At 39.6% G+C, this 27,620-nt stretch overlaps 1 protein-coding gene across 3 annotated transcripts; it reads left to right on the top strand.

Moving 5' to 3' along the window:
* Positions 1-373: 373 nt before the first annotated feature.
* LOC122549343 (BEN domain-containing protein 5-like) lies at positions 374-27,144 on the top strand. Of its 3 annotated transcripts, none has more exons than XM_043688996.1 (6): positions 374-717; positions 4,349-4,488; positions 13,677-13,935; positions 21,454-21,746; positions 21,843-22,053; positions 25,345-27,144. In XM_043688996.1, the coding sequence occupies exons 1-6, from the start codon at positions 483-485 to the stop codon at positions 25,593-25,595; spliced, it is 1,389 nt and encodes a 462-aa protein (XP_043544931.1). In that variant the 5' UTR covers positions 374-482; the 3' UTR covers positions 25,596-27,144. The 3 variants fall into 3 exon arrangements, with proteins under 3 accessions (XP_043544931.1, XP_043544933.1, XP_043544932.1); XM_043688998.1 differs by lacking the exon at positions 374-717 and adding an exon at positions 800-904; XM_043688997.1 differs by lacking the exon at positions 374-717 and adding an exon at positions 802-928.
* Positions 27,145-27,620: the final 476 nt, after the last annotated feature.

The raw sequence follows: 27,620 nt of genomic DNA, 5'->3' as shown, positions 1-27,620 counted from the left end.
CCGAATCTTGCTTATTGTGTTAAGTAGCTCTTTTAACCTTTGGTCAGTTTCATGTGCTTTTTGCCTCATTCTACTTTGAGAGTCTTGTCCAACATGCAGAACAACCCCATTCTGCAAAGATGCATTAACAATAATCAAGACAGATAACGGGTACGCTGCAACAAATTGGATACATTTCAACGGGGATTGTGTGGAACGTGATTCACTGCCTTCCACGTCGATTTTACATAACGCAGAGCTTGGACCCAGCGAGAGGACCAGGTTTCTGACTCTATGCCGTTTGCCCTGGGGTACAGTCCGAATCTGCCTCTTGCTGCTGGCGCCGGTGCGCCTCTGCCGGTGACGTCAGGCGCAGCCAGCTGCTGGTTGGGGGGTTCGCGGTGGAGCCTGAGATCCGGCTTGTGTTCTCCTCCGCTCTACTCAGAGCCGTACTGCGGGGAGGAGGAGGAGGGAAAAGGTGGTGGCGGCGCCTTTCAACAAACATGTTCGCCTGCGTGCGCTTCCTGCAGGACCAAGTGCATCATATCATACCCGTGTCCCACATTAAAAATTTCAACCCCACCTCTAAGTGCGACTTCAACAAGAAACAAGTTTATCGACTGGCGCTGCCGGGAGCAGGTCCGGCACCGGGATCAGGGCCCGGGGCAGGAGAAACGGAAACAAGCACCATTATCAAGGGGGGGCACTGCCGGAAGGCCCAGATTCTTGCTCTGGGAGGTAGGTACTAACCCAGGCCGGAAACAAGGAGGGGAGGGAAACGTGGGACTGTTTAGTGTTACCCAACCGGCTAGGCTCTGAACGAAAGACCAATGAGAGATGGGAATGTTCCTTCCCCCAGAAAAAACACAATTGGTTGAAACGTATGCCCCGCGACCCCAAATGCTCCTGTTGCTGGGCCGGAGGGGTGAGTCTTCGACCAATGTTGGTGGTTAGTAATTATACCTGTACATTGTTTTCGTTCAGGTAACCGCCTCATTTGGTGTCTTCAAACTCTTGTATCTCCCGCGCCTTTATTGTTCACTTCAGTGTAGTGAAAAAGCTAGGTTTGAGTTTCTATTATTTTTCCCTTTTAGCACAGAATTATTACAATGGAATACACCACTGTCTTGTAAGGCTATAGTTTGATGATCGGTCTTGCAGTTAATACGAATAGATTTTGCCTATTTTTAAATTAAGGTTTAGTAAGAAAAATGCTTGAAAATATCGTAACTTGAATAAAATTTGCTGAGGCACAAGTGTGAAGAAACATAAAAATATTTCCAAATTGCTTTTTGAGGTGCAAGGCTCACTTTGCAACATGCAGGTAACTTGAACAAGTAATAAATCTATCAGTGATTCTAAATACTGGTGTTACTGACCTATCCTACATGCCACTCAACACAACTCATAAAGTGGTAATTGTACCACTTATCAATTTTCCCATTCAAGCATATCTTAGATGTGTTAACTTTTGGTTGATAGCTTTTATTTTGCCAAGTGACTTCCAAAGCAAAATCTATCCCAAATCTAGAGTACTATGATACTTTGAAGAAGATGAAGCATGTTCCATACGCATCCTATACTTTGTCATTGCTCTGTAGCAAAACAGCAATCATGTCTTGTATATGGATACAAATTGTTCTAATAACTCTCAGTGAAGATATGTGGGCATGTGTTTAGCTGTTGAATGGGATACATTGGGTGTTTGTTTTTCTGAAATGTAATTTTTTTTAAAAGGCTTTAAATAGGAAAACTGTCTAGTTAAGTACTGCTTAGGGGTTATGTTCCTAGAAAACCATGCAAATGATACATGCATTTTTATAATGGGAGTCACTTGGACCTGTTCCGACCCTTTATATGTTTACAGTACATGATGGGTGGCATGGTGGCTCAGTGGTTAGCACTGCTGCCTCTCAGCCAGAGATCTGGTTCAACTCCACTTTCGGATGACTGTCGATATACAGTTTGGATGTTCTCCCCGTATCTGCATGTGTATCCTCCAAGTGCTGCAGTTTCCTTCCACAATCCAAAGACCTGCAGGATTCGCTATGTTAAATTGCCCATAGTGACCAAGAATGTGCAGGCTAAGTGAATTAGCCATGGAATTTCCACTCAAGGATGCTGAAACAAGTTGTCCCACCTGAGATGCGGATACTTTCCGTAGACCATTGACTGTACCTAGATCCTAGGAGAAAGTGAGGACTGGAGATCAGAGTCAAGAGTGTGATGCTAGAAAAGCACAGCAGGTCAGGCAGCATCCGAGGAGCAGGAGAATCGAAGCTTTGGGCAAAAGCCCTTCATCAGGAATTTGCCTGGAACCAGCCTTTTATGTCATAACAGTGATTGCCTTCAAAATTACTTGGTTGTAAAACACTTTGAGACATCCAGTAGTTGTGAAAAGCATCTAATTGCAAGTGTTGTGTTCTGTGTGGATCACTTACAGAATTATAACAGCAGAGAAGGCTGCTTTTTCAATCATCATATGCATGTGGGCACCTTGCAAGAGTAAAGCAATTAGTTTATCTTCCCTATTGTTTTTCATAGTTCTGCAAATGTTTTCTTATGAGAACATAAGAACAGGAGTAGGCCAGCTGGCCCTTCGAGCCTGCTCCACCATTCAATAAAATCATGGCACATTGCCAGACCTAGTTCTGAATAATACAACAGGAGTTAGCTTTTTAGTCCAAAGATGTGCAGGCTAGGTGGACTAGCCATTGTAAATGTGGGGTTTGAACAGAAGAATATAAGACCCATGAGCACGAATAGGCTGTCTGGCCCTTCAAGCCTGCTCTGCTATTCAGTAAGATCATGGCTGATCTTTTTGTGGACTCTGATCGACTTACCCGCGCTCTCACTCTATCCCTTAATTCCTTTATTGTTCAAAATAAGTACCTATCTTAGCTTTAAAAACATTTACTAAAGTAGCATCAACAACTTCACTGGACGAGGGATTCAAGATATTTAAAATCCTCTGGGTGAAGAAGTTCCTTCTCAATTCAATCCTAAATCTGCTTCCTTTAATCTTGAGGTTATGCCCTCTTGTCCGAGTTTCACCTGCCAGTGGAAGCATCCTCTCTACTTCTATCTTATCTATTCCCTTCATAATTTTATAAGATCCACCCTCATTTTCCTGAATTCCAAAGAATATATACTCAGTCTCTCCTCATAAGCCAACGCCCTCCACTCAGAAATCAACCTAGTGAACCTCCTCTGCACCCCTCTAGTGCCAATCCATCCTTTCTAAAGTAAGAAGACCAAAACTGAACTCGGTACTCCAGGTGTGGCCTCACCATTGCCCTGTACAGCTGCACCATCACCTCCCTGCTTTTAAACTCAATCCCTTTAGCAATGAAGGACAAAATTCCAATTGCCTTCCTAATTGCTTGTACCTGCAGACCAACACTCTATGATTCATGCACAAGGACACCCAAGTCCCACTGCATAGCAGCATGCTGCAACGTTTTACCATTCAAGTAATAATCCTTTTTACTGTTACTCCTACCAAAATGGATGACTTCACATTTATTAACATTGTATTCCGTCTGCCAGAACTTTGCCCACTCACTTAAAGTATCTATGTTCCTCTGCAAAGTTTTACAGTCCTCTGCACACTTTGCTCTGCCACTTATCTTAGTGTCATCAAACTTTGACACACTACACGTGGTCCCCAACTACAAATCATCTATATGTTAGGAACTTAGCCAGTTGCCTTTTAACTTGAGTCTGCATTCTTCAAATGCGAACACCTTCTTGATTCCTTAGCATCAAAAGGTGTTTTTCCTTATGCTGCCTTTGACTATTTTGTTGCTCACTTTAAATCAGTGTCTGCTGCTTCTGTTTTCATTGTGGGAACAATTTCTCTCTACCCTGTCTTGAATGCTAATGATTTTGAATAACGCCATCAAATCTTATTCTCTGACCTTCTTGAGAACAATCCAGGGGAAAGTTTTCCATTTTTTATTATTTTAGAAACAGGAATTTTGTTTCTAAAATAATAAAATAATAGATTTCTCATTTTTGAGTGAACTGTTTTTGATGTTTAGAAACTCTTAATAAAATATTTAGCAATGCTTCTTCCTGTCAAAATGGCAGTTTGTTTTGTACATTAGGTGTATAAAACAAATAAAATGATCTGCCTCATTTAGGTTTTTTTTTACTTAAGCCTTAACAAAATTAAATCTATCAAACATCCATCGTGTCAATGTTTTTTTCTGAAGCCCTCAGATATTTATGCCACATTCATAGTAATGTAAATTCAGATTTAAGTACCTAGATGTTGTTCCAATCAAGCAATGTCTGGTGAAATATGTCCTGCAGCAATAAAGTTCTTGATTCATCTTATTTTCTTCATTTGTTAACAATTCCCTAGATAGCAGACAAGAACTGGAGAAATTTTTGAAACTGAAAAAGTGCAAAGTGCCAAAAATAATTGAAAGTTTCGTTGAAGTGTCTGAATCAGAAGATGGTGACAGCACTGAAGATGAAGTGCATCAACTCAGCAATATCCAGGTATTAAATAATGTTTGGGTGTCTGTTACCTTTTGTAAATTAGAACAATGTTTTTCTGTTTCACTTGCTTCCCTTTTACCCCCTTCTCTTTGGAAAAGGCTGACAAAAACTGGGGTATAATCCCACAGCCGTTCATATCCCTACAGAACTTCATCCAACTGTAATGACCAATGTAATTGCAAGTTCTTTCGAATAAGCTCTGCCACAAACAAGCATGCACCATCTGATAATGTTCATTAAGTGCTTTTCAAAAATTTGAACTCTGGCTTCTTTTCCCTTGTCCCAAGTTGAGACCATCTCTATATGCAAAATCCATCTCTATTACCACCCTGAGTTAAATCAGTTTGCAAACTCCAGCATCGAGTTTGGAACTTAGCATTCAATATCCCACCATTAACACTGTGCCCACTAACCCAGGACTGTCTACAATATTGGGCAAACGGAACTAAACATTTCCAGTACTATAGGTAACAATTATAAAGGTCTCTCATCATCTGCACTAAATACAATAACAATTTTGAGCACTTCACAGCTTTTTAGATTATGATTGATGTCCTTTCAAGAAATGCTATGTACCAAAGTTTGCTGAAACTTTAGGTGTATTACTAGTACCTCAGTTATTGGTAAAATTGACGAGATAATAACTAAACTCTGCACAATTCCGCCTCCTTCATATTTATGAGCCTGCCATAAAGAATGGAGATGAGCATATTGAAGACAGAAAAGGCACTATTCTTACTAGCTTCCTTGTTTCCTTCCATGATTTAATAGTACAAACGTGATACATTTACATATTCACGCTACCTGAAAATTCAAAGATTCTTTGCTTGACATACATATTTCAATGTTAGTAGATGATTGGAAACCAGTACACTTTTGGTATGTTTTAGAAGGTACTTGGGGGAAAAAAAAAATATCGCAGATTCTGGAAATCTAGAGTACAAACAAAATGCTCGAGATTTTCAGTAGGCCAGACAGCATCTTTGGAGAGAGTAGAGTTTAATTGCTATTATAACTGAATATGGGAACTTTATCCTGGGGAATTTGTAAGTGTGATACAGGCTAGTAAGGTTTTGCATTTCAGTAGTTCATTCAGATGTTTTGTAGGATTTATTTTATGTAATAACACGTAATTGTGAACTGAAGAAATAATCATACTTGCTCCATACTTGTCCTCATTTGAATAGAATCTTATAAGTTACATGATAAGATATCTTCCAACCCTCAGATTACTTTTGCAGGACTGTCGCAGATGTCATAAAATAATTTTTTTTTTAAAAGCTATGAAATCAAATGTAATTAATTTGCATAAAGCAATGTCCTACAAAGAGCAAGCAAATAGTCTATTTCTGATCTTTTTTTGTTGTACAAGAAACATTAATCAAGGAATTGAGGAAACTCTCATTGCTTCAAATACTGCCATATGACTTTTATACAGATTTTTCAGGTTGTGTGCCGATAAAATAATAATCAAATTGATAAGAATGCTAATAAGTTCTCATTTGTGAAACATGTTCCAATAAAGCTACAATGTGGGCATCTACTCAACAATGAGAAAATTACCCAAGTATGCCCTGTCCACAAAAAGCAGAATAAATCCAATCCAGCCTTCCATGTATTACTCTATCTTCCTACTCTTGATCATCTAGTAATGGAAGGAATCATTGTCGGTGCAGTCAAAAAAGAATTTGCTCAGGAATAACTTGTTCATTAGTGCTCAGTTTGTGTTATGTCACCTTGGTCTAACATGAACAAAAGAGTTGCACTCCAGAAGTAAAAGGAGAGTGATTGCCCTTGATATCAAGACAACATTTGACCAAGTGTGGCATCAAGGAATCTTAGCAAAACTGGAGTCAGTGGAATTTGAAGGAAAACACAATGTTGGTTGTAGTCATACCTAGCACAAAGGAAAATGGGTGTAGTTTTCGGAGATGAATCATCACAGTCACAGGGTATCACTAAGACTTCCTCAGGATCGTGTCGACTGCCTAGCCATCATAATCTGATTCAAATAAGACCTTTCCACCATCGTAAGGTCAGAAGAGGGAATAATTTTGATGATTGTACAATGATTCTAATTCAAAAAGATCAAGGTAAAGTCACCATAGTCCCTGAGGACCTTAGGGCTGCTCATTTATTAGAAACAGAAACAAAACTGGTGGTGAGTTTAACCTGAAGGTCACTGCACCTCAGGTGAGGGGCAAAGTTGAGAATGTCAAAGTGTGGTGCTGGAAGAGCACAGCAGGTCAGGCAGCATCTGAGGAGCAGGAGAGTCAACATTTCAGGCATGAGTCCTTCATCCGGAATCCATGCTGTTGGTCTCACACTGTCTAAACCAGCTGCCCAGCCAACAGAGGGAAATGGACTTCCAAAATGCACGCAACGATACTGTGACCATCTATAGCCAAACCCGGACAACATCCAGGCTTGGGCTATTAAGTGGCTAGGAACATATGTGCCACACAAGTATCAGATAAAAATTTCCTCTCACAAGTGAGAATTTATCCATGACCATTATGTTTAATGGTACTACCATTGCGGAATCCTCTAGTATCGACATCCTGAGGGTTACTATTGATCCAAAGTTGAACTGAGCCAGCCATATAAACACTATGGCAATGGGAGATGGTTAGGTGCAACAATTTTTCAGCAAGTATCTTACCTCCTGTCTTCCCAGTGCCTCCCCACCATTTATAAATCACAAGTTGAAAGCTTGGTGGAATACTCTCACTTAGTGTTTAGGTGCAGTTCCAGCAACACTCAAAGCTAGGTATCTTCCAGGACCTAGTCTACTTGATTGGCAACCCATTGTTGAACCCACTTCAACATTCCCTTCACCACAGGCGCAATGTGACAGCAGTGTGTACCATGTAGAAGATGCACTGCAGTAACTCACCAAGGCTCCTTTGGTAACACCTTCTGAAAGGGCAGCGAGGGGTGCATGTCAATAATACTACCTGCCAGTTACCCAATAAGTCATGCAGCCAGTGAACCATCTTCAGCTTCTCCCTATAACACAAACCCTCCAACCCTGGCAATGTCTTTGTAAATCTTCTCTGAACCCTTTCAAGTTTCATAATGCCATTCCTTTATTATTGCTCTGTCAAAATCCTGGAACTCGCTTAACAGCGTTGCGGTATACCTAGAAAGGCAAGGACGTCAGTGGTTCTTGAAGGAAGCTTACCACAGCAGCTTCAGTGCAATTAAGGATGGTCATTGAATGATTTCTTAGTCAGCAATGCCATGCACCAAATATTGCATTAATTGGAGGGAAATAGGTCTGGGTGAGTTACTCTTCGGAAGATCGGTGTGGACTTGTTGGGCCAAAGGGCCTGATTCCACATTGTAGGGGAATCTAATCTAATTGCAAATTGTATTTGCACAAATATGTATAAACAGTAGTGGTGAAAGGCAGGTGAATTTGTTTCCTGTGTAAACGTCGATGTGTATGTCCTCGATTCAAGTTGGGTTTACAAAGATGCCTTGGCAAGGTCCTGGGAGTTATTGCTGAAAAAGGAGACGTTGGAGTGCAGGTTAATATTTCCTTGAAAGTGGAATCTCAGTTAGATAGGATAGGGAAGAACATGTTTAGTATGTTTTCCCTGACTGGCCAGAGCATTGAGTATAGGAATTGGGAGGTCATGTTGCGGCTATACAGGACATTGGTTAGGCTACTTTTGGAATATCATGTGCAATTCTAGTTTCCTTCTTATCGAAAAGATGTTTTGAAACCCTGAAAGGTTTCAAAAAGATTTACAAGGATGTTGCCAGGCTTGGAGAGTTTGAGCTATGGCGAGAGGCTGAATAGGTTGGGGCTGTTTTCCCAGGAGCGCAGAGGCTGAGGGGTGACCTTATAGAGGTTTATAAAATCATGAGGGGTATGGATAGTGTAAATAGACAAGGTCTTTTCCCTGGGTTGGGGGATTCCAGAACTAGACTGCATAGGTTTAGGGTGAGACAGGAAAGATTTAAAAGGGACCTAAGGGCCAATTTATTTGCGCAAAGCATGGTGCGTGTAAGGAATGAGCTACCAGAGGAAGTGGTTGAGGCTGGTATAGTTACAACATTTAAAAGGCATCTGGAGGGGTATATGAATAGGAAGGGTTTAGAGGGATGTGGGCCAAGTGATGGCAAAAGGAATTAATTTAGTATATCATCTGGTCGGCATGGATGAGTTGGACCAAAGGGTCTGTTACATCTCTACAACTTTAATTTACTTCTGAACCATTTTGGATTACCTAGTTGAATATTGACCCATATTTTAAGGTCCACAGTAAACTAATGGTACTCACTGTTCATTTTACTTACAGCTGCTCAGTGATTTTCTGAGCATTTGCACAACTTAATCAAAGATTTGTTTCAGTGCAATGCCCTCTGCAGGAGACCTGGAACCTGTGTGAAAAGGGCAAGCAACAGCATACTTCCTTCCACTGAAGGCGATTGAAGAATCTTACTAAGGCAGACTGTAGGTAATAAATCAGTAATAGGTCATAAATCACCTTTTAACTTTTATCTGGAAAAAGTCTTTTTAATTCTCTTTTTACAATACCTTTGGCAATCAGGATTCTTGGCTAGTAATTCTAGCAAATGTATTAATGAGTAAATCAAGAAAGAAAATTATCAAAAACTGAGGAAAGTGACTTTACAACTGTTTCATTTTATTGGAATTGTTCTGAAGCATTAACTGAGTTTCTTCTTACAGATGTCCCCACATCTGTTGAATTTTCCAGCATTTTGCTTTTAAGACTTCCAGTGTTCGCTGAATGTTGCTTTTGAATCCACTACTGTGTCCTTGAGCAGGAAACACTTGGGCATGCTATTTCACATGCGTTAATGTTACTGTTGATCTTAGATGTGAATTATTACATCCATTGCCATGCATGCTATCATCTTGCAGTTCATTACAAACCAGATTTTATATTGAGGGCCTTACAATTGGAACTCTTCTGATCTGCACTTCACACCCACTTAATCATCAAGAGCATTGAGCATGTTTTGTGGAGAAAAATTGCTGTACTGAAATATAGAATAGAAATTGCTGTACTGAAACAAAAATAGAAATTGCTGGAAAGCTGAGCAGGTCTGGCAGCATCTATGGAGAGAAATCAGAGTTAATGTTTCGGGTCAAGTGACTCTTCTTCAGAATTCAAACAATCAAGGAACCAAGCCTAGTTCAACGAAATGTGCAGGAGGGAATGGTGGGAACAGCACTAGGCAAGCCTGAAAATGAGTTGTCAACCTGGTGAAACTGCAGCAGGGCTTACATGTCAAGCAGAGGGATCAACATGTAATATATTGAGCTGAGAGAGCTCTCTATTAATGGATCAAGTCTAAGTTGTGAATGGTGTTGTACAAGTATTCTTATCTTTAACACTGGGGGAGCCCATCACGTCAGTGCAAAAGACAAGGCTGAAGCATTTGCAAGTTGTTGCTTCCAGAAGTGCTAGGTTGATAATGATCCCAGCCTCCAACTGAGGTCCATAGCATCATTGATGTCAGTCTTCAGCCAATTCGATTTAATCCACACAATATCAAGATATTACTGAAAGAGCTGGATTTTGCAAAGGCTATAGAATCTGACAACCAAGACGTGCTTTAGAACTAGCCATGCCCCTAAACCACTGTTCCGTTACAATTACCGAAATGTCCTGTCCTCAAAAGTGGGGCAATTTGACCCAGCCAGTAATCACAACAACAGTCTACCCTCAATCACCAATAAAGTAATGGAAGGTATTGGAGATAGTGATATTAAACAGAACTTATTCAACTGTAACCAACTCACTTACACTCGCTTTGAGCTCTACCTACTGATCTACTGGTCTCATTACAGACTTGATGAAAGTGAAATTTTCAAAACAAATTAATTTTTTTCTGCAAGAATTAAGATCTATTTGTGGCTTACTGTACAACGTAAGGATATCATTAGATTTAAAAAAGTGTTTCAAATATAATAGCAAGTCTGAAGATTAGGAGTGTTTAATAAACCAATGAAAGGCGGCCACAAGATTATTTAAAATTGGGAAACAATACAATACACTAAGTTCTCACTTAACATTTTAGTTGTTTCTGAAAGTTACATTTTAAATGAAACATTAAACATATGCAACTTTGTCATTGCAACCAATGTAAAAGCTATAGTTAGGTTCTATAGGACCATTCTTTCTCAGCAAAAGAAAAAGGCATTTACTTGAGAAGTTGATGTAGTTTACATTGCTACATTCCAATATTCATACATGAAAGAGAAATAAGCTAAATCTTCTTATGTACCTCTTGTTTGCTGACCTCCCGCTCACCATGTCCCCAACACTTCAACCTCCCTGGTCGTCATCAATGGTGTATACTACAGTTCCCACATATCTTGCTTCTTGACCCTTTTACTATCAACCCCTCTCACTTGCTGTTTCCATGTCCTGAACCCTTGCTGTGAGCAAGGACTTGGGAGATGATTGGTGACAGACAGGCGAAGCAGTTTCAGGTTGCAGAATTTTGAGGTAAGTTTGAAGCTCAAGAGGCAGTGAGAGCAAAATCTGGCAGAAGACAAGAGGTATCAGGATGCATGAGAGGCTGCACCAAAACAGTATCCATTTGGACTGTGCAACTCTGTTTCATGCCAAGTGTGACACAATGTTAAAACACAACTCCTGACATGAAATGTTAAAAAAAGTTCCCCTTTAGCTGCACAAATTGGGAATGCATGCTATAATGATGACAGAGGCTGCAAAAGGATAAAGACCTTTTAAATGAGTAGTTAACAAGATGGCCAATGGATATGGTGATGTGTAATGTTATTCATTTTATTCATAAGAACAGAAAAACAGTATTTCTATAAGGTGTAGAGTGTGTAAATATACATATTCAGAGGGACTTTAGTGAGAATGTATAATGAACATAAAGTTTGTATGCAGATACTGCAAGCAATTAGGAAGAACATTGATGTGTTGGCCTTTATTACAATGGGTTTAAATTAAGTCTTGCTATGTTTGAAATGGTCTTTAATTAAACCACACCAAAGCTTTCACCTCTGTATTAAGGAAAGATATATTTGCATCTGAGATGCAATAGCAAAGCTATTTGCTCCTTGGATGAGAGGGTTCCCTGGGATTAGAATTTGAGTAAATTGAAACCATTTTCTCTGAAGTTTAGGGAAATGAGAGGTGATCCATTGAAATAGACAAGTTTTGAAGAGTTTCATAGGTTAGACACTGAGCAGTTGTTATTTTGATTGGGAAATGTAGAACATGGGGGCACAGTCTCAGGATAAGGGCCATTCATTTAGGAGACAGATGAGCAGTTCCTTCACTCTGTTGTGAACATTTGAAATTCCATATCCCGGGGGCAAGAGCAACTAATCTTTGGTGTCTCGAGGGATATGGGATGAAGGCAGGGAAAGATTGAGAGAGAAGATTAGCCAGCATTCTGTTGAATAGCAGTACAGGCTTGACAGGCCAAGCAATCTTCCCATTTCTTCAATTGTGAACATTTCTTGGTCATTCTTTTGTAAATTTGTAGCAAAACAGTTTGAAAAGAGAAAAACAGGTTTTTGATGAGATGGAGATAAAAGACAATTTTAATTCTATTAGGTGTCATGTGTAGTCACATGCAGTGATGCAGATTGGAAACAGATCCTTCAGTCCAAATCGTCTGATCACGTCTAAACTAGTCCCATTTGCCTGCATTTGGCCCATATCCCATTAAATCTTTCCTATTCATGTACCTGTCCAAATGTCTTAAGTGTTGTAACTGTGTCTGCATTTACTGCTGCTTCTGGCAGTTCGTCCACATCTGAAATTATGTGATGCCCCTCAGCCTATTTAATGTTGAAAGCCACATAAGATTGTTGGGGAGAAAGTTTGTAAAGGAACAAATACTTTTTGCTTGTCAAGATGGTTCGTGGCTAGGCTGGGAACTTGCAGTTTCTGGCGTTCCTATGTATCTGCTGACCTTGTCTTTCCAGATGGTAAAGGTTGTGGATTTGGACAGTATTGTCTAAAGAACCTTGGTAATTTTCTGAAGTGTATTCTTTTAAATGCTGCTACTACTGTGTCAGTGTTTGAAGGATACAAGATTGAAGTATTGTGGATGTCTCATGTATATGGCTTCTAATTTGAAAACTATACAGCTTGAGTTAGTCCAACTTTTTTTTATTTACAGTTTTATTTTCAGCAGGTTTCTATTTTCCCATCTTTAAGGTTTTTGAAATTTGGGTCTTTTGGATTTCCCTAATTTGTCATTCATTGTAACTGCGCAAAAGACTGAGAACCTGTAGAAGCTCTTGGAGCTATGCACTGTATAATCTTGAGTGACAGAAGGCATCCCTGAATAGTGATCAGGATGAAGAACACCAGCTAATACTTCCTGTCTCGTTTTCACAAGCACAAGGTGTAAGGTCACCAAAATCTGTCCTACAACCCTGATGTGGAGCTAACCGCATAGTCCAGGAATCACATTAGAGGGTTTCTAATCAATTTCCCTCAGTTGCAAATTGAACAACTGAGCTGGTCAATATATTTAAGAATTCTTCCTGTTTCTCCTTTGACTGTTTTTGTCCATTCCTAAGCATTTTTATTTTAATCCAAGAAACCATTAAAATTGCCATCCTTGCAAATAGTTAAGCACAGGTTAAAATCATACTCCAAAACAAAATGGATTCCACTTGCCTATTGGCTCAGCCATCTAAATTGTAAGTGAGGAATAAATTGGAAGTACATAATTTGTTTTCTGGACAGCAGTTTCAGTTTTTTTCACCATTTCTAAGTTTGACTGCTGCCAGTGTGTTACTATTCGGTGAGGGTGGAAAAAGAAATAACAATATTCCAATATTATCTGTGGCATTATAAAAATGACCAGCTGTATATTCTGGTCATATAGGTGAGTTGAGTAAGTGAAATCTCCCAACAAATCAGAAATAGAAAATTAAAAGTCAGCAGTATTGAGTCATGTGCATATTGTTTTCAATTCATATTTACCATTAGCAATCACGTTTTGTATTGGTCTTTCAGTGTAAATTCAATACTGCTTGTGTTGTGCAATTCAATAATTTGTTACTTGTGAAATGTAGTAGACATTTTGCTATAGTCTTCACAAGATTTATACATCGCACACAGAATCTTTTCTCTCCATCAAAATAGAGATTTAGATTAGTTTTTTTTCCTCAAATTATTTGCTGCAAACTATTTTGTTTATTTTAGGAACAAGGTGCCTCCTGCTTTGAAGATAGCAGTGATGATGATGACCAAACACTAAAGATTTTTGATGAACTAAAACATAAATACTCTCGGGCCAAGGCCAACAATAAAAGATTGATTCAGGAACTTAAAAAGGTTACCACAAAACTTCGATTTGCTGAAGAAAAGCAAAAAGAATATGAACACTTGGCATCTGAACTACAGCGACTGAGGGACCTTAATATGGATCTTCAGAATGCACTGCTATTGAAGTTATTTAGATGTAAGTTTCTTCTTTCCAAATTTTGATTCCAGATCAAGCTAAAATAATGAATAATAACATTGGTATTTCCATGTCTTTTTGTTTGTTACTTCAAATCTCTGTCACAATCTAGTAGGAGGCTTACTAAAATTAATTAGCTAACTGGAATGTTTAAGTTGATTCAGTTGTCTTTGTTACTGTATGTTCTTTTTTTCCAAGTTTAACTTGCTAAACTATTATGTTGTTAACTTGTGATAGTTTGAGTTTGTAACCCATCATTCAAATTCTTTTGTATCCAAAGTTTTGTGCTAACCTAATGATCATAAAGTGTTTTCTGTAATAAGTATAACGTATCTCTTTATAAATTAACACTTTTGGCTCTAAACTTTCCAGTTCCTTTAACTGCTGTAGCCATTTCGTTTATAGGGATAGTTTCCCTGTTTCATATGTGGCTGAATTAATTTTAAGGAATTTAATGTTTGGGATATCTCAAACTGATCAGGGTATGATGTCATAGGCAAAATACTATGAATGCTGGAAATCTGAACTAAACATAGATAATGCTGGAGAAACTTAGCAGAGCTGGCAGCATCTGTGGAAAAAGAAACGGCATTGACATTTTGCATCAGTATGACTCTTCAGAACTGAAAGTTGGTTGGAAAAAGTTTTTTTTTTATATGCGTTTGACAGGCAGAGACCCAGTGGAAAAGACAAAAGATTTGTTAATAGTATAGAAAGAGAAAAAGTGATGCAAAATTAGCGTAAATTAAGATGTGAAATGGAGAGAATGAGACCTCCCTATTAAGTGCAAAGCAAATGAGACACAAACAAGACAAAGATAAAGGCAAAATACTACAGATGCTGTAAATCTGACACAAACACATACAATGCTGGAGAAACTCAGCAGGTCTGGTAGCATCTGTGGAGAGAGAAACAAAGTTAACATGTCAAGTCCAGTGCCATCTTTCAGACCATGCTGACAGTTCTGAAAAAGAGTCATACTGGATTTGAAATGTTAACTCTCTTACTCTCTCTACAGATGCTGCCAGACCTGCTGAATTTATCCAGCAATTCCTGGGTTTGTTACAAACAAAATAAGATTGTAGGGTAGGGTGGTGGTGGTTGCGTTTGGCTGGTGGGGAGGTTTGTGGGCAATTGTAAGAAAAATGGAGAACATACATAATACAGTCTGCTTTTGAAGGTATTAAGTTCAACAGTGAGATCTCGAAGATGTAGAATGTCTTCAATGGAAAATAAGTTGTTCCTCAAGCTTGCTTTGTGTTTCATTGGAACAATGCAGCAGGCCCAGGCCAAAAATGTTAGCATGACGGGAAGATGGTTGATTTAATGGCAAGCAACTGAGAGTTGAAACTTTATTGCTGGAACAGCACAGCAGGTCAGGCAGCATCCAGGGAACAGGAGATTCGACGTTTCGGGCACAGGCCCTTCTTCAGGAATGAGCAGAGAGTGTTCAGCAGGAGAAGATAAAAGGTAGGGAGGAGGGACTTGGAGGAGGGGCGTTGGAAATGTGATAGGTGGAAAGAGGTCAAGGTGAGGGTGATAGGTCGGAGTAGGATGGAGGCGGAGAGGTCAAGAAGAAGACTGCAGGCCAGGAAGGCGGTGCCGGGCGGGAGGGATCCGGCTGAGACAAGGGGGGGGGAGGGGGATGAAGAAACTGGTGAAGTCCAAGTTCATCCCCTGCGGTTGGAGGGATCCCAGTCGGAAGATAAGACGCTCCTCCTCCGACCGTCGCGTTGTTGTGGTTTGGCGGTGGATGAGTCCAATGACCTGCATATCCTCGGTGGAGTGGGAGGGGGAGTGGAAATGCTGTGCTACAGGGTGATTGGGTTGGCCCAGAGGTGCTCTCTGACGGTCGGAGGAGGAGCGTCTTATCTTCCGACTGGGAACCCTCCAACCACAGGGGAAGAACTTGGACTTCACCAGTTTCTTCATCCCCCCTCCCCCCAACTTGTCTCAGCCGAATCCCTCCAGCCCTCCTCCATGTCCCTCCTCCCTACCTTTTATCTTCTCCTGCTGAACACTCTCTGCTCATTCCTGAAGAAGGGCCTGTGCCCGAAACGTCGAATCTCCTGTTCCCTGGATGTTGCCTGACCTGCTGTGCTGTTCCAGCAATAAAGTATCAACTTTGATCTCCAGCATCTGCAGACCTCACTTTCTCCTCCAAGCAACTGAGAGGTCAGGTCATTTATACAGGCAGGAGAGGTGTTTTGCAAAGTGATCATCTAGTCTGAATTTGGTCTTAGCAATATAAAGGACCCTGCATCATGAGCAGCAAATGTCGTAAACTGGATTGAAGTATGTTCAAGTGAAATGCTGCTTTACCTGGAAGATTAGTTTGGACACTTGGAGAGAGGAGGCAAATGGGCAAGTGTTACACCTTCTGTAATTGTCCTGTAATGTGCCATAGTGGGGTGAGGAAGCATTAGGAGTGGTGGTAGAGTAGACTAGTGTGGTTATGGAGAATCAGGTGCCACCACCAAAAATATATTTCTCTCCCTACCCCTAACTGCGTTCCGCAGAGACCATTCCCTCCTCAACTCCCTTCACCAACTCTCTACACTAGCTACCATCCCCTACCGCTGCACAAGGTATAAAACCTGCGCCCACATCTCCCCCATCACCTCTGTCCATAGCCATAAAGAATCATTTCAAGTTGAGCAGAGGTTTTTCTGCACATCCACCCGCCTCATTTACTGCCTCTGTTGCTCTCAATGTAGTCTGCTCTACGTTAGGGAAACAGGATGCCAACTCGTGGAGCGGTTTAGTGAATATCTCTGGTCTGCACACACCAAACAGCCCCGTGGCCAACCACTTCAACTCCCCTCACACACATACGCACACCCCACCCATTCCCCACTACTACCACCCCCACCAAGCACATGGAAATCCTGGGCCTCCTCCACCGCCAAATCAAAACCACCCGCCAACTAGAGGAAGAACACCATGACACATGACAATTGCAGAAGGTAGAAATGCTGGAAAAACTCAGCAGATCTGGCAGCATCTGTAGAGAGAGTAACAGAGTCAACATTTCAAATCCAGTATGACTACAACCACAAGGCATCAACGTTGGCTTCACCAATTTTCAAATGTGCCTTCCCACCAGCTTGTACCAGATCCAGTCCTCCAACTCTGCACTGTTGTCTTGATCTGTCCTACCTGTCCATCTTCCTTCCCACCTATACGCTCAACAAACCCTCCCCACCTCCCACTTGTATCCATTTATTGCCAATCCACCTACCTTACCTCACCCCCCGCCCCAATTTATCTCTCAGCACCCTTCCCCCCCCTCCACATTTCTGATGATGGGCTTATACCCGAAACGTCAACTCTCCTGCTCCTCCGATGCTGCCTGACTTGCTGGAAGGCATTAGAAATAATGCTTAGAAAGAGGGCAATCTTTTGAATGCAAAGACTAGGAGGATGGAAAGTGAAGAAGTGAAAACCTGTCATTTTGGTTAAAGATGAGGGCAGAATTGCCATATCCAATCTATCAATCACAATTGGGTGGAATCCTTGGTTGAGAAAAAACTCATCCATTTTCAATCTCCCAGTTTTTCTGTTGCATCCATTCTGAAGATGCAACCTTATACCAGGCCACCTCCAACATTACTTTCTTTTTTATTAACTGAATTTCAATGAAGCACAAACAAGCCATTGGATAGGTGCTTAAGCTAGGACAAATGTTCGGCACAACATCGTGGGCCGAAGGGCCTGTTCTGTGCTGTATTGTTCTATGTTCTATGTAAGCTCGAGGGACTAAGGATCTCATTTTCTGTGTCGGCACTTTACAGCTTCGTGGTATTAACTTTGAATTCAATAACTTCAGAAAGTGACCACGTCAGCTCTTTTCTCCATTTTTCTTACATTCTCTCCCTCCCACAACTTTGCCTTGTTTACTTTGCTGTAAGTAGAAATGACCCATTTGCTCCCTTTAAATTTTAATTTATATCCATTTTACATCTCTTTATTGCTTTCTCCACCATTAACAACCCTTTTGCACTGCACTTCTGCCTCTGCCAAAAGTACTTTTAAAAAAGTATTTCAAAAACCTTTCAGTTTTGAGTGGAGTCCAGACTCAAAACATTAACTCTTTCTTTCTCTGCAGATGCTGCCAGGCCTGCTGAGCTTCTCCAGCATTCTGTGTTTGTTTATGACCTCGTAGAGCTGATTAAAATAATATAGAATCCTGACAGAGTAAGTGGAATTAATCTTCCTGTCAAAGGATAATCCAGGACAAGATGAATAATCTTCAAATTTGAACCCAATTGAAAGTAACTCAATGAAGCAGATCTTTAATCAATAAATAAATCAAGAGTTTGGGGAAAAGACGAGAGTGGAATTGAGGATTATCAAATTAGCCATGATCTCATTGAATGGCAGAGCTGACTCACTGGGCTGAACAGCAAACTTCTGTCTATGTTTATGGTCTTACCTTAAACCTTTCTTTTAAATATTTTTATTTATGCCCTCATTCCAGCTCCTTCAATTAATGGGCACGGTCTGCTTCTATTTACTCTATCTCATCCCTTTTAAAATTTATCAAATTAATCCTTCTCCTGCTCAATATTTAAAATCTTTCTTGATATTTGTGTTTCCCTCATGTCAGATAGCATGCAAGTGAAGCTGCATTATTGTTTCTCAACTTCATCGAAGTGTTCTGTAGTTAGGCTTTACTTAAACTTGCCATTACATCTCAGTTTTTGTACTGGATTCATTTTATCACAGATTTAAGAGTCTTAGTTTTTTTTGCAATGTCCTTGTCACACTTACTTATTGAATTCCAGCTGCTTCTCCTCTCCCACCAACCTACCACCATCAAAAAAAGCAGGAATTAGATTAAGAAGAGAGTAGTGCCATGGCTACTCAAGGACAATGAAGTAACTGACAAGTTTGTATGCCCCTAGACGGTGGACAGGCCATCCGAAGGGAACTGATATTGTGTAAAGTCATTCCTCATCAGCATTCATAAACAAAAATAAACATCATTTTATTGTAAGTTCCGTATGATCCAATCATAAAGCATGTCAATTATGTTGTAACGGGCAATTTCCAGCTACATAACTAATGGCAATTGATTATTCTTGGTCACATAATTATGTGTCCATGTGTGGTTGTTATAAGATGAGGGTACAAGTGTGAAAAGAAAACTTTTCGAGGTTGGTTGTCCAACCTTAAGGGCGGCACGGTGGCTCAGTGGTTAGCACTGCTGCCTCACAGCGGCAGGGTCCTGGGTTCGATTCCCGCCTGTCTGTGTGGAGTTTGCACATTCTCCCCGTTGCTCCGGTTTCCTCCCACAATCCAAAGATGTGTAGATCAGGTGAATTGGCCATGTGAAATGCCTACAGTGTTAGGTGCGTTAGTCAGGGGTAAATATAGGGTAGGGGAGTGGGTTTGGGTGGGTATCTCTTCGGAAGGTCGGTGTGAACTTGTTGGGCCGAAGGGCCTGTTTCCATACTGTAGAGAATCTAATCTAATCTAATCCTTTGGATTTATTTCTCTTCCTCTGTACTATAAAGAATGGGGATTGCCACCTATACCTTTGCTATATGGTAGCCCCAAGAAAAAGAGGTTATGGCCCAATTTCATAATTTTTCCCTTGTGATAGAAACCGCTTGGCCTCTCGTTAGAATATTTGTGTGTAATGATTTGGCTGAGATTTGCAATAAAGTAGAATGGACAAAAGCAAACTGTGCCATTACTCCATGATTGTATTAGAGCACCACTATTGGTCATAGAATAAATGCAAATTTTACATTGTTTACTGTGACTAACCATAAAATTTTAAACTAAACTTCTAGTTTTATCAATTTACCAAAGCCTTATTTTCAGTGGAAGATGGTGGGTTCTGAAACTTTCACTTTAACACCTTTACTGACTGGATGGCAAAGAACACATCTAGATGGAAAAATTACATTAAGCCAATGGATCATGCACTCAGAGTTGGCACCAATTTATGGTTTACAGTAGTGTGAAGGTCTGTGCTCCCTTTCTGTGGTCAGCAGAGTGATAGCAATGCACTTAGACTTTCACAGTGAGTTGTAATGTCTCCCACAGTGTCTCATATCTGTGGTTTGCATAACCAAGACTCAAAATTAATTGTGCCAGTCGCTTAATATCTAATGGTGATGTTCCTGCAAAGAGAAAGAACTGTAGGCTATACTTGGGTAGTGTTGGCTCCAAAATGACTTACCACAACAATGGGAGTTTGAAACCTGTTGATTCTTGACAGACTCAATACCTTGTACCTGCAGTTTAGGGCACTGTTGACATTTAATGTCCAGCCTATCCCATGAACAAGATTTAAAATTATAGAGTTAAGACTGTACTTGGAGGCTGAAATTCTTCTGCTTAAATCTTCTACCACTGTCTTAATTCTCTTTTGGACAGATAACGTTGTATGGCTTTAATCAAATTTTGCTGTTTAAATACAACAAATATCCCTGCAGTGAAGATTACCAAAGTTCTGGCTCTTGTCAAATTGTGTCCTAGGTTTTCTGAACTTGCATTGATGGAATATATCCCTAACAACCTTTGAACTACTGTCAAAAACAGACAAACAAACTCAATTTCTCAGCAATCTGACTTTTAAATATTGTAATGAGTTGCCTCTTATTTAAAGGGATCCTATGATAAATGAAATGGTTTGACTTGAGCAAAGACTAATGAGCACAGATTTACTTTGAGATACCATATTCAATTACCTTCTATTTAGGAGTACATATATACTTTTAGAGGTAATAGTGTTAATAAAACTCATTTAGCTATATAAAACTTATTCACAGACAGGTATTTTTGCTTTATAATTGACTCTATTGATGAGTGCTGCTGAGAGATAATTGGGGGGTGGGGGCACGTGTGCTAACTTGCAGTATTGTAGCCTGAAGTGGTCATGATAGAACTTCTTACACCAAAAAGAAGACCTACTTTAACCAGTTGATTAATCAATGTTGCTCTAGATGCAAAATAAAAATGGAAAATGTCCCATAGGCTGAGGAACATTTTTTGGTGTAAGAAGTTCTATTGAAACCACTTAAGGCTACCACATTGCAATCCATAATAACAGGCTGAGGCCTTGTTCCATTGATAGAATGAATCCAAGCACCTGGATTCAAGGGGAAATTAGTTTTACAGCATGTTATTGTGCATACACACTTGACTACCCAGAATGAGTTTCCTAATTCAAATGCTGGCATAATTCAGGTTACTTTTTGTAAAACTATAGCTGAACAAATTTTTCAGTTGTCTTTTCTTATTATGTGTTATTGACTTGTTTCTTGTTTGTTCCTTTCCAGATGTTTACTAAGTTTCAGTATTATAACCAATGTTAGGGCACGAGCTGCTATTTTAGTGATCTGGTAGCTGATGGCACAACCTAAAATATGAAGGGACTTTGATAGCTTGCATAGAAAGGTTAATTCGCAGACATTTAAAATCTTGCAGTCCATAATAACACTAGTTCATAAATTAGCCTTTTGATTTTTCATTTCAATTATTTTCAATATTTCACATTTGCAGTACCAGAACAGTACCATGGGTCAAATCCTGAGGAGGAGCTGGTTGACAACACATCAACACATCAAATGATTTCAAGTACTCCAGTAACTTCTATTCTGCAAGATCATTTGAACATGCAACAAAGAGTTTATCCTTCCAAGAAAAGTCCACATGCTCTCCTTCCAACTCCAAGTACCTCTGATCATCTAGAGAGTCAGATTGAAAATGGGAACAACATGGTACCATGTCCATGGGCTTCAACCCAAGCAATTGCTTTGACTCAGCCTAACGTTTACTCAGTTCAGGATGGAAAGGTGAGCTTAGCTTTATGTATGATAGATACTTCCCATATTTTGTATATACCAGCTGAAATTACAATCTCAGGTTTCTAATACAATTTGTAAATATAGGTTCACATTGGAGCTAATATATGGATTGATGAGGACAAGTGGGAAACTGTGAAACGCCAGCCAAGTGATTCAAGGTTTACGAAGTGCTTGGCTGTAGCTGTGTGGGGAGTGGACACTTTGAAGGACAGAAGTGTCACTGGAATTGCATGCAACTCTACAAAGTCGTCACCCAAGCCACCTCTTTCCCCTTATAAAGTACAGATTATTAAAGGTGAGCTCAGGAACATTTCCAAAGCAAATTGTTTCATTTATTTTTATGTATTTATTATGCCTTAGAATCATCCTTTCTCTCCCCGTCCTGCTTACCCATGAAGTTTACAGATATTGCATTGAGTCTTGCATCATGGGTGACAATATCAGAATTCTGCTGTACCAAGAATGCTAATCTTCATTTTGTAAAATTTTACAATTTTTTTCTTCACTTTGCAAAGTTAAAGCAATTCTAAAAGAGAAATTTACTATTTCACTTCAGTAAAGCAAAGCAACATCATTGTGAGTGCCTCGCCTGGTGATAAGAATCACTTGCAGCAAAATCACGGTAAAGAATTGGATGAGAGGTTGGGGTGAGAAAGGAGCTCCATGCAGTAGGTTGCAGAATTCCACATTGACGTAGTACTTCTCTGAAGTGGAACCAAACTGATAAGCCCTGAGACTATGATAACCATTTCCAAAAATAGTTTAAAAGTTCAAGTTTTTGTATGTAAATGATGTATGTTTGCATGTAAGTGTGAACTTTAATAATTAAATATTGAATATTACTATCCTACAGTTTTGCTTTGGTTAACATTCTAGGGACATGCCAATTTTGAAATGACAAAATGGACTCACTTAGGAGGAAATATTTCAGAAGCACTTCCTTCCACTGGAGTTTAGAAGAGTGAGGTTACTTGATTGAAGCCCATAGAGCCTGAATGATCTTAACAATATGGACATGGAAAGAATGTTTTCTCTTGTGGGTCAGTCCAGAACTAGGATTCACTGTTGTAAAATTAGGGATCACCCTTTTAGGACAGTGATAAGAGGAATTTTTTTTCTTTCAGTTGTTTTGGAACACTGCCCTAGAAGGTGGTGGAGGCAGTATCATGGAATATTTTAAGATCGAAATTAATAAATTCTTGTTCGGCAGGAGAATATAGGGTTATTGAGTTGGATGGGAATGTAGAACCTACAACACAAACAGGTCAACCATAATCTTATTGGACGGTGGAGCAGGGTCAAAGGGTTGAATGGTTTACATCAGCACCTACTTTATATGTTTTTAGGTATATATGCATAGCTTCAAATCTGAGTTTATGGCACATCCTAAAATAGCCAACACGAGAAAGAAGCTGTTTAGCTCATTGTCACCAATCTGTGTAACAGGTGCATCTATGCATGACACATTGGTAACACTGACCACCACACAGTCCTTATGAAGTTGAAGTCCTATTTTCCCATTCACGATACCCTCCATTCTGTTATGTAGCATTACCGCTGTACTAAATAGGATAAATTAAGAACAGACCTTGCACCTCAAAACTGGGCATCATCGAGTACTGTTAAACAATAGCAGAATTGCATTCAACCACAATCTGTTGTCTTAAGAGTCATATCCGTCAATATACTATTTCCATCAAACCAGAGAATCAGTCCAATTTCAAAGAAATGCATGAGGGTGTGCCAAAAGCAGTGCCAACCTGGTGAGATTATAATGATACTATATGCTTGCCAAATAATGAAAGCAGTATGCAATACTGAAACCAAAGAGGCCCCATACTAATTGAGGCCCTGCATATTAATGAAAAAGAAAAGACCAAGCATCTTCAGCCAGAAGTGCCAAGTACATTATCTATCTGGCCTCTTCTGTCATCTCCCGCCAAGTTGTTTTCAACCAAGTTGATTCACTCAACATGATAACAAGAAATGGTTGAAGGCACTGAATAACATTGCAAAGGCTATCAACACAGACAACGTTCCAACAGTCAGACCAAAGATTTGTACTCCAGAATTCTGTAGCCAAATTGGTCCAATACAGCTTCAACACTGTCATCCATCCCACAATGTGAAGAATTTCCCAGGTATGTCCTGACCCCAAAGCAAGACAAATCTAATTCTGTCGATTACTGCCCCATTACTCTACTCTTACAATGAAAATAGAAATTGTTGGGGAAACTCAGTCGGTCTAGCAGCAACTTTGGAGAAAAAGCAGAGTCAATGTTTCAGGTCCAGTGACCCTCCCTCAGAACATTCTGTGGTATTAGTGTCCCAACAGAAATGAAGTCAATCCTAACACAGAGGTGGTGGCTGCTGGAGACCAATCCCTCAGCTACAGACAATGTTTGTAGTTAGTTACATCTGTCTTCATCAATGACCTTACCTCCATCATGAAATCAGAGGTGAAAATGTTTTCGATGATTGCACGAGGTTCAGCACAATTTGTAACTCCTCAAATCTTGACAAAGTTTGTATCCACATATAGCAAAACCTGGACATGGTTATTTGCCACCTAAGTATCTGTCAATGACCACCACAACCAGAGAGGATCACCACAACCAAGGGCATTGCCATCACCGACTCTCCCCACATGCACGCACCCCCAATTTATCTTGGGGAGTTGCCATTGGTCAGAAACGAGCTTGACCAGCCATATGTATTCAGCAGCTACAAAAGCAAATTTAGATACTTGAAATTCTGTGGTGAGTACGTCAGCTCTTCTTTCCTGAAACCTGTCCAAATCTACAAAGCATAAGTAAAAATGATGATGGAATGCTATCCAAGGCACATTTGAAAGCACCTGCTGAGGCCATAAATTCTACCATGTCTCAAGGGCAATAATCATATGGAAACACATCACCCATACTACATATCACTCGACTTGGAACAATATCCTTGTTCGTTCTCTGTCACTGGGTCAAAATCCTGAACCACCCATTCTGACATCACAGTAAATATCACCACAGCAGGTAAGCTGCAGTGAATTAGGAAGATTTTGCTTATTTTGTTACTGTACTTATTCTAATACCAATCAAACTTAACTTCACATCGCACCTTTCAGGACTTCAGAAGGTCCCAATTGCCCTAATGTTTGGAGTATAACCAATATTTGTTATGTAGGCGAATTCAACCAGTTTGTGCACAGGTTCCCACAAGCCAGTGAATTTATTTTTATCATTGTTAGATTAATGTTAGGCAGTATACGAGGAAAATGTTCTTGTTTCTTAAACTGAAACATAAATCTTTGTCACCGTATAAACAGACAGATGGGACCTCAGCCGATTCAAAAAGTAGTACTTCAACAAAACAGGACTCCTTCAGGAACGCACTGAACTGTCAGTCAAGATTATGTGCTGTAGTCCAGGAGCAAACCTTGAACTCTTCATCTTCAGTCAACAACAAGCATCTGGAGTATATTTAAGTTTCAGAAAAGTAAATTAGTTCCCAAGATGTACAGTTTAGAGGAATATTTTTGAATATCTTATTTATTTTGTTAATGAAACTAAATAAAATTCTGTTTCCTCGACAGAACAATTACTGAACAGAATACGACAAGATGCCAAAGATGACAATGAGATTCACAAGCGACTAAATAAAGTTAATCGATACATTGGGGAAAAAATAATGGACATTAATAAGCAGTGGCGCAAAGCCAAAGCAGACATATCAAAGTTTAGGAACTGTGAATGTGAGATAGGATTAAAATGTGAAATTCATGCACATTGTGAGAGATCTGAGGTACCCATCAAGGAAGAGATTGAAACTTTTATCTATGAATAATCCTGTGACAAATAATGATCAGAAAATTCTGTTCATGTCTGTTCCGGCTTTTAATAGTATATAACTGTTATTTGATTTTATTATCGTGAAATTTGCTTGTTTTTTCATGTCACTTATTTCCCATAAAACGGTGCTGCAAAAAGCATTTTCCTATTAATTTCTGTGTAGCAGTCAAATTTTAAATCTCAATGTTGAATCGGTGAAAATGTACAAATAATTAAGCAAATAGTAGAATTCTACAGAAGGAAGCCATTTAGCTCATTACATCTATGGTGCATCTCAGAGCTTCTAGTTCTTCCCCATGGCTTATCATTTTTCCATATCTTTTAAATTAAAACATTTATTCAATTCCCTGTTAACATCTATTAAAGATTCTATTGCCATGTCCTAACAGTTGAATTTAAACATAAATAATTATCTTGATCTTGTTTGGGTAATGATAAATTTAAATCTTATATTTGATAGATTATCAATTAATTGGATATCGTTTTCCTTATTTACTAATCCAAGTTCATTATTCTTTATACTGAAAAAGATCTCATCATGATATTGGCTGTGGTCTTAAGAAAGACTGTAATTTTTCCTTATAACTAAATCTTTCCACATTTGGTATGATCTTTGTGAATCTGTTCTGTACTCTGACTGTGACTTTGATGTCCTCAAAGTAAGTTGAAAAATCCAAATATAAAATTAAAAGTGTGTCTTAACTAATATTATGTATAGTCTAAGCCTTACCCCTTTGCTTTTGTATTCATTGTTGGAATTTATGAAATATAGAAACTTGTATACTTCTTTTATAGCTTTATCAACTATTCATTCTTTGGATTTGACCATCACTGTCAGATCTGGCATTTATCGCTGATCCCTAGAAGATGGTGGTGAGCCTTTTTGTACTGCCGTGGCTCATCTGGTGAAAGTACTATCATGAGGCAGTTAGGTAGAGGGTTTTGAGATTTTGGTACAGTGACAATGTAGGAATGACAATATGTTTTCAAATTGGGGTGATTTGTGCAACTTGGAAGGATATTTTGAGGTGATTGTTTTCCCATGTGACTGCTGTCTTCTTTCTTATTAGTGATAGAAATTATGACATTGGTTGAGCTGCGGGACTTGCCTTGGGAAGGTGCTTTGGTAAATCTGCAAGTAGTAAACATTGCTGCCATAGAGATGCTGTTTAAGCTGGTGGCTAGGATGCTGGTCAAATTACTGCTACAATCTGGATTGTGTCAAGCATCTTGATAATATTAATAGAGATACATCCAGGCAAATGAAATATATTTACTAACTTTTGCCTTGTGGTGTAGTGAAGGCTTTGGAGAGTCACGAGGTAAGCTACTCACTTAAGCGGCATGTAACATTCACAGCATGCAGCCAATTATTTGTGGTATCCAGATATTGCTACATGTGGACCTAGACCCTTTATTATGGGGAAATGTCAGTGAAGATGAATGCTATCGTTAGCAAGCAACCTCCCTTCTAACCTTATGATGGAGAGGAGGTCATTGATGAAGCAGCTGAAAATAGTCAGGCTTGAGGTTGAATAGGCTGTGGCTGTTTTCCCTGGGCATCGGAGGCTGAGGGGTGACCTTATAGAGATTTACAAAATTATGAGGGGCATGGATAGCATAAATAGATAAGGTCTTTTCCCTGCGATGGGCATAGGTTTAGGGTGAGAGGGGAAAAATATAAAAGAAACCTAAGGGGCAACTTTTTCACGCAGAGGGTGGTGCGTATGTGGAATGGGCTACCAGAGGAAGTGGTGGAGGCTAGTACAATTGCAACATTTAAAAGGCATCTGGATGGGTATATGAATAGGAAGGATTTGGAAGGATATGGGCTAGGTGCTGGCAAGTGGGACTAGATTGGGTTGAGATATCTAGTCAGAGTTAGACAAAAGGGTCTGTTTCCATGCTGTACATCTCTATGACTCTGGAGACTATGTCAAAATAATTTTATGAACACTTGATCAAGGTTGCTACTACCAATCAGATTTTTCCAGTTTATGTGTAAATTTAAAGTCATCCA

The sequence above is a fragment of the Chiloscyllium plagiosum genome, chromosome 4, assembly GCF_004010195.1.
Source record: "Chiloscyllium plagiosum isolate BGI_BamShark_2017 chromosome 4, ASM401019v2, whole genome shotgun sequence".
Classification (NCBI taxonomy): domain Eukaryota; kingdom Metazoa; phylum Chordata; class Chondrichthyes; order Orectolobiformes; family Hemiscylliidae; genus Chiloscyllium; species Chiloscyllium plagiosum.
The sequence above is the reverse complement of the archived record's forward strand: the minus strand, read 5'-3'. Positions and strand labels throughout refer to the sequence as shown.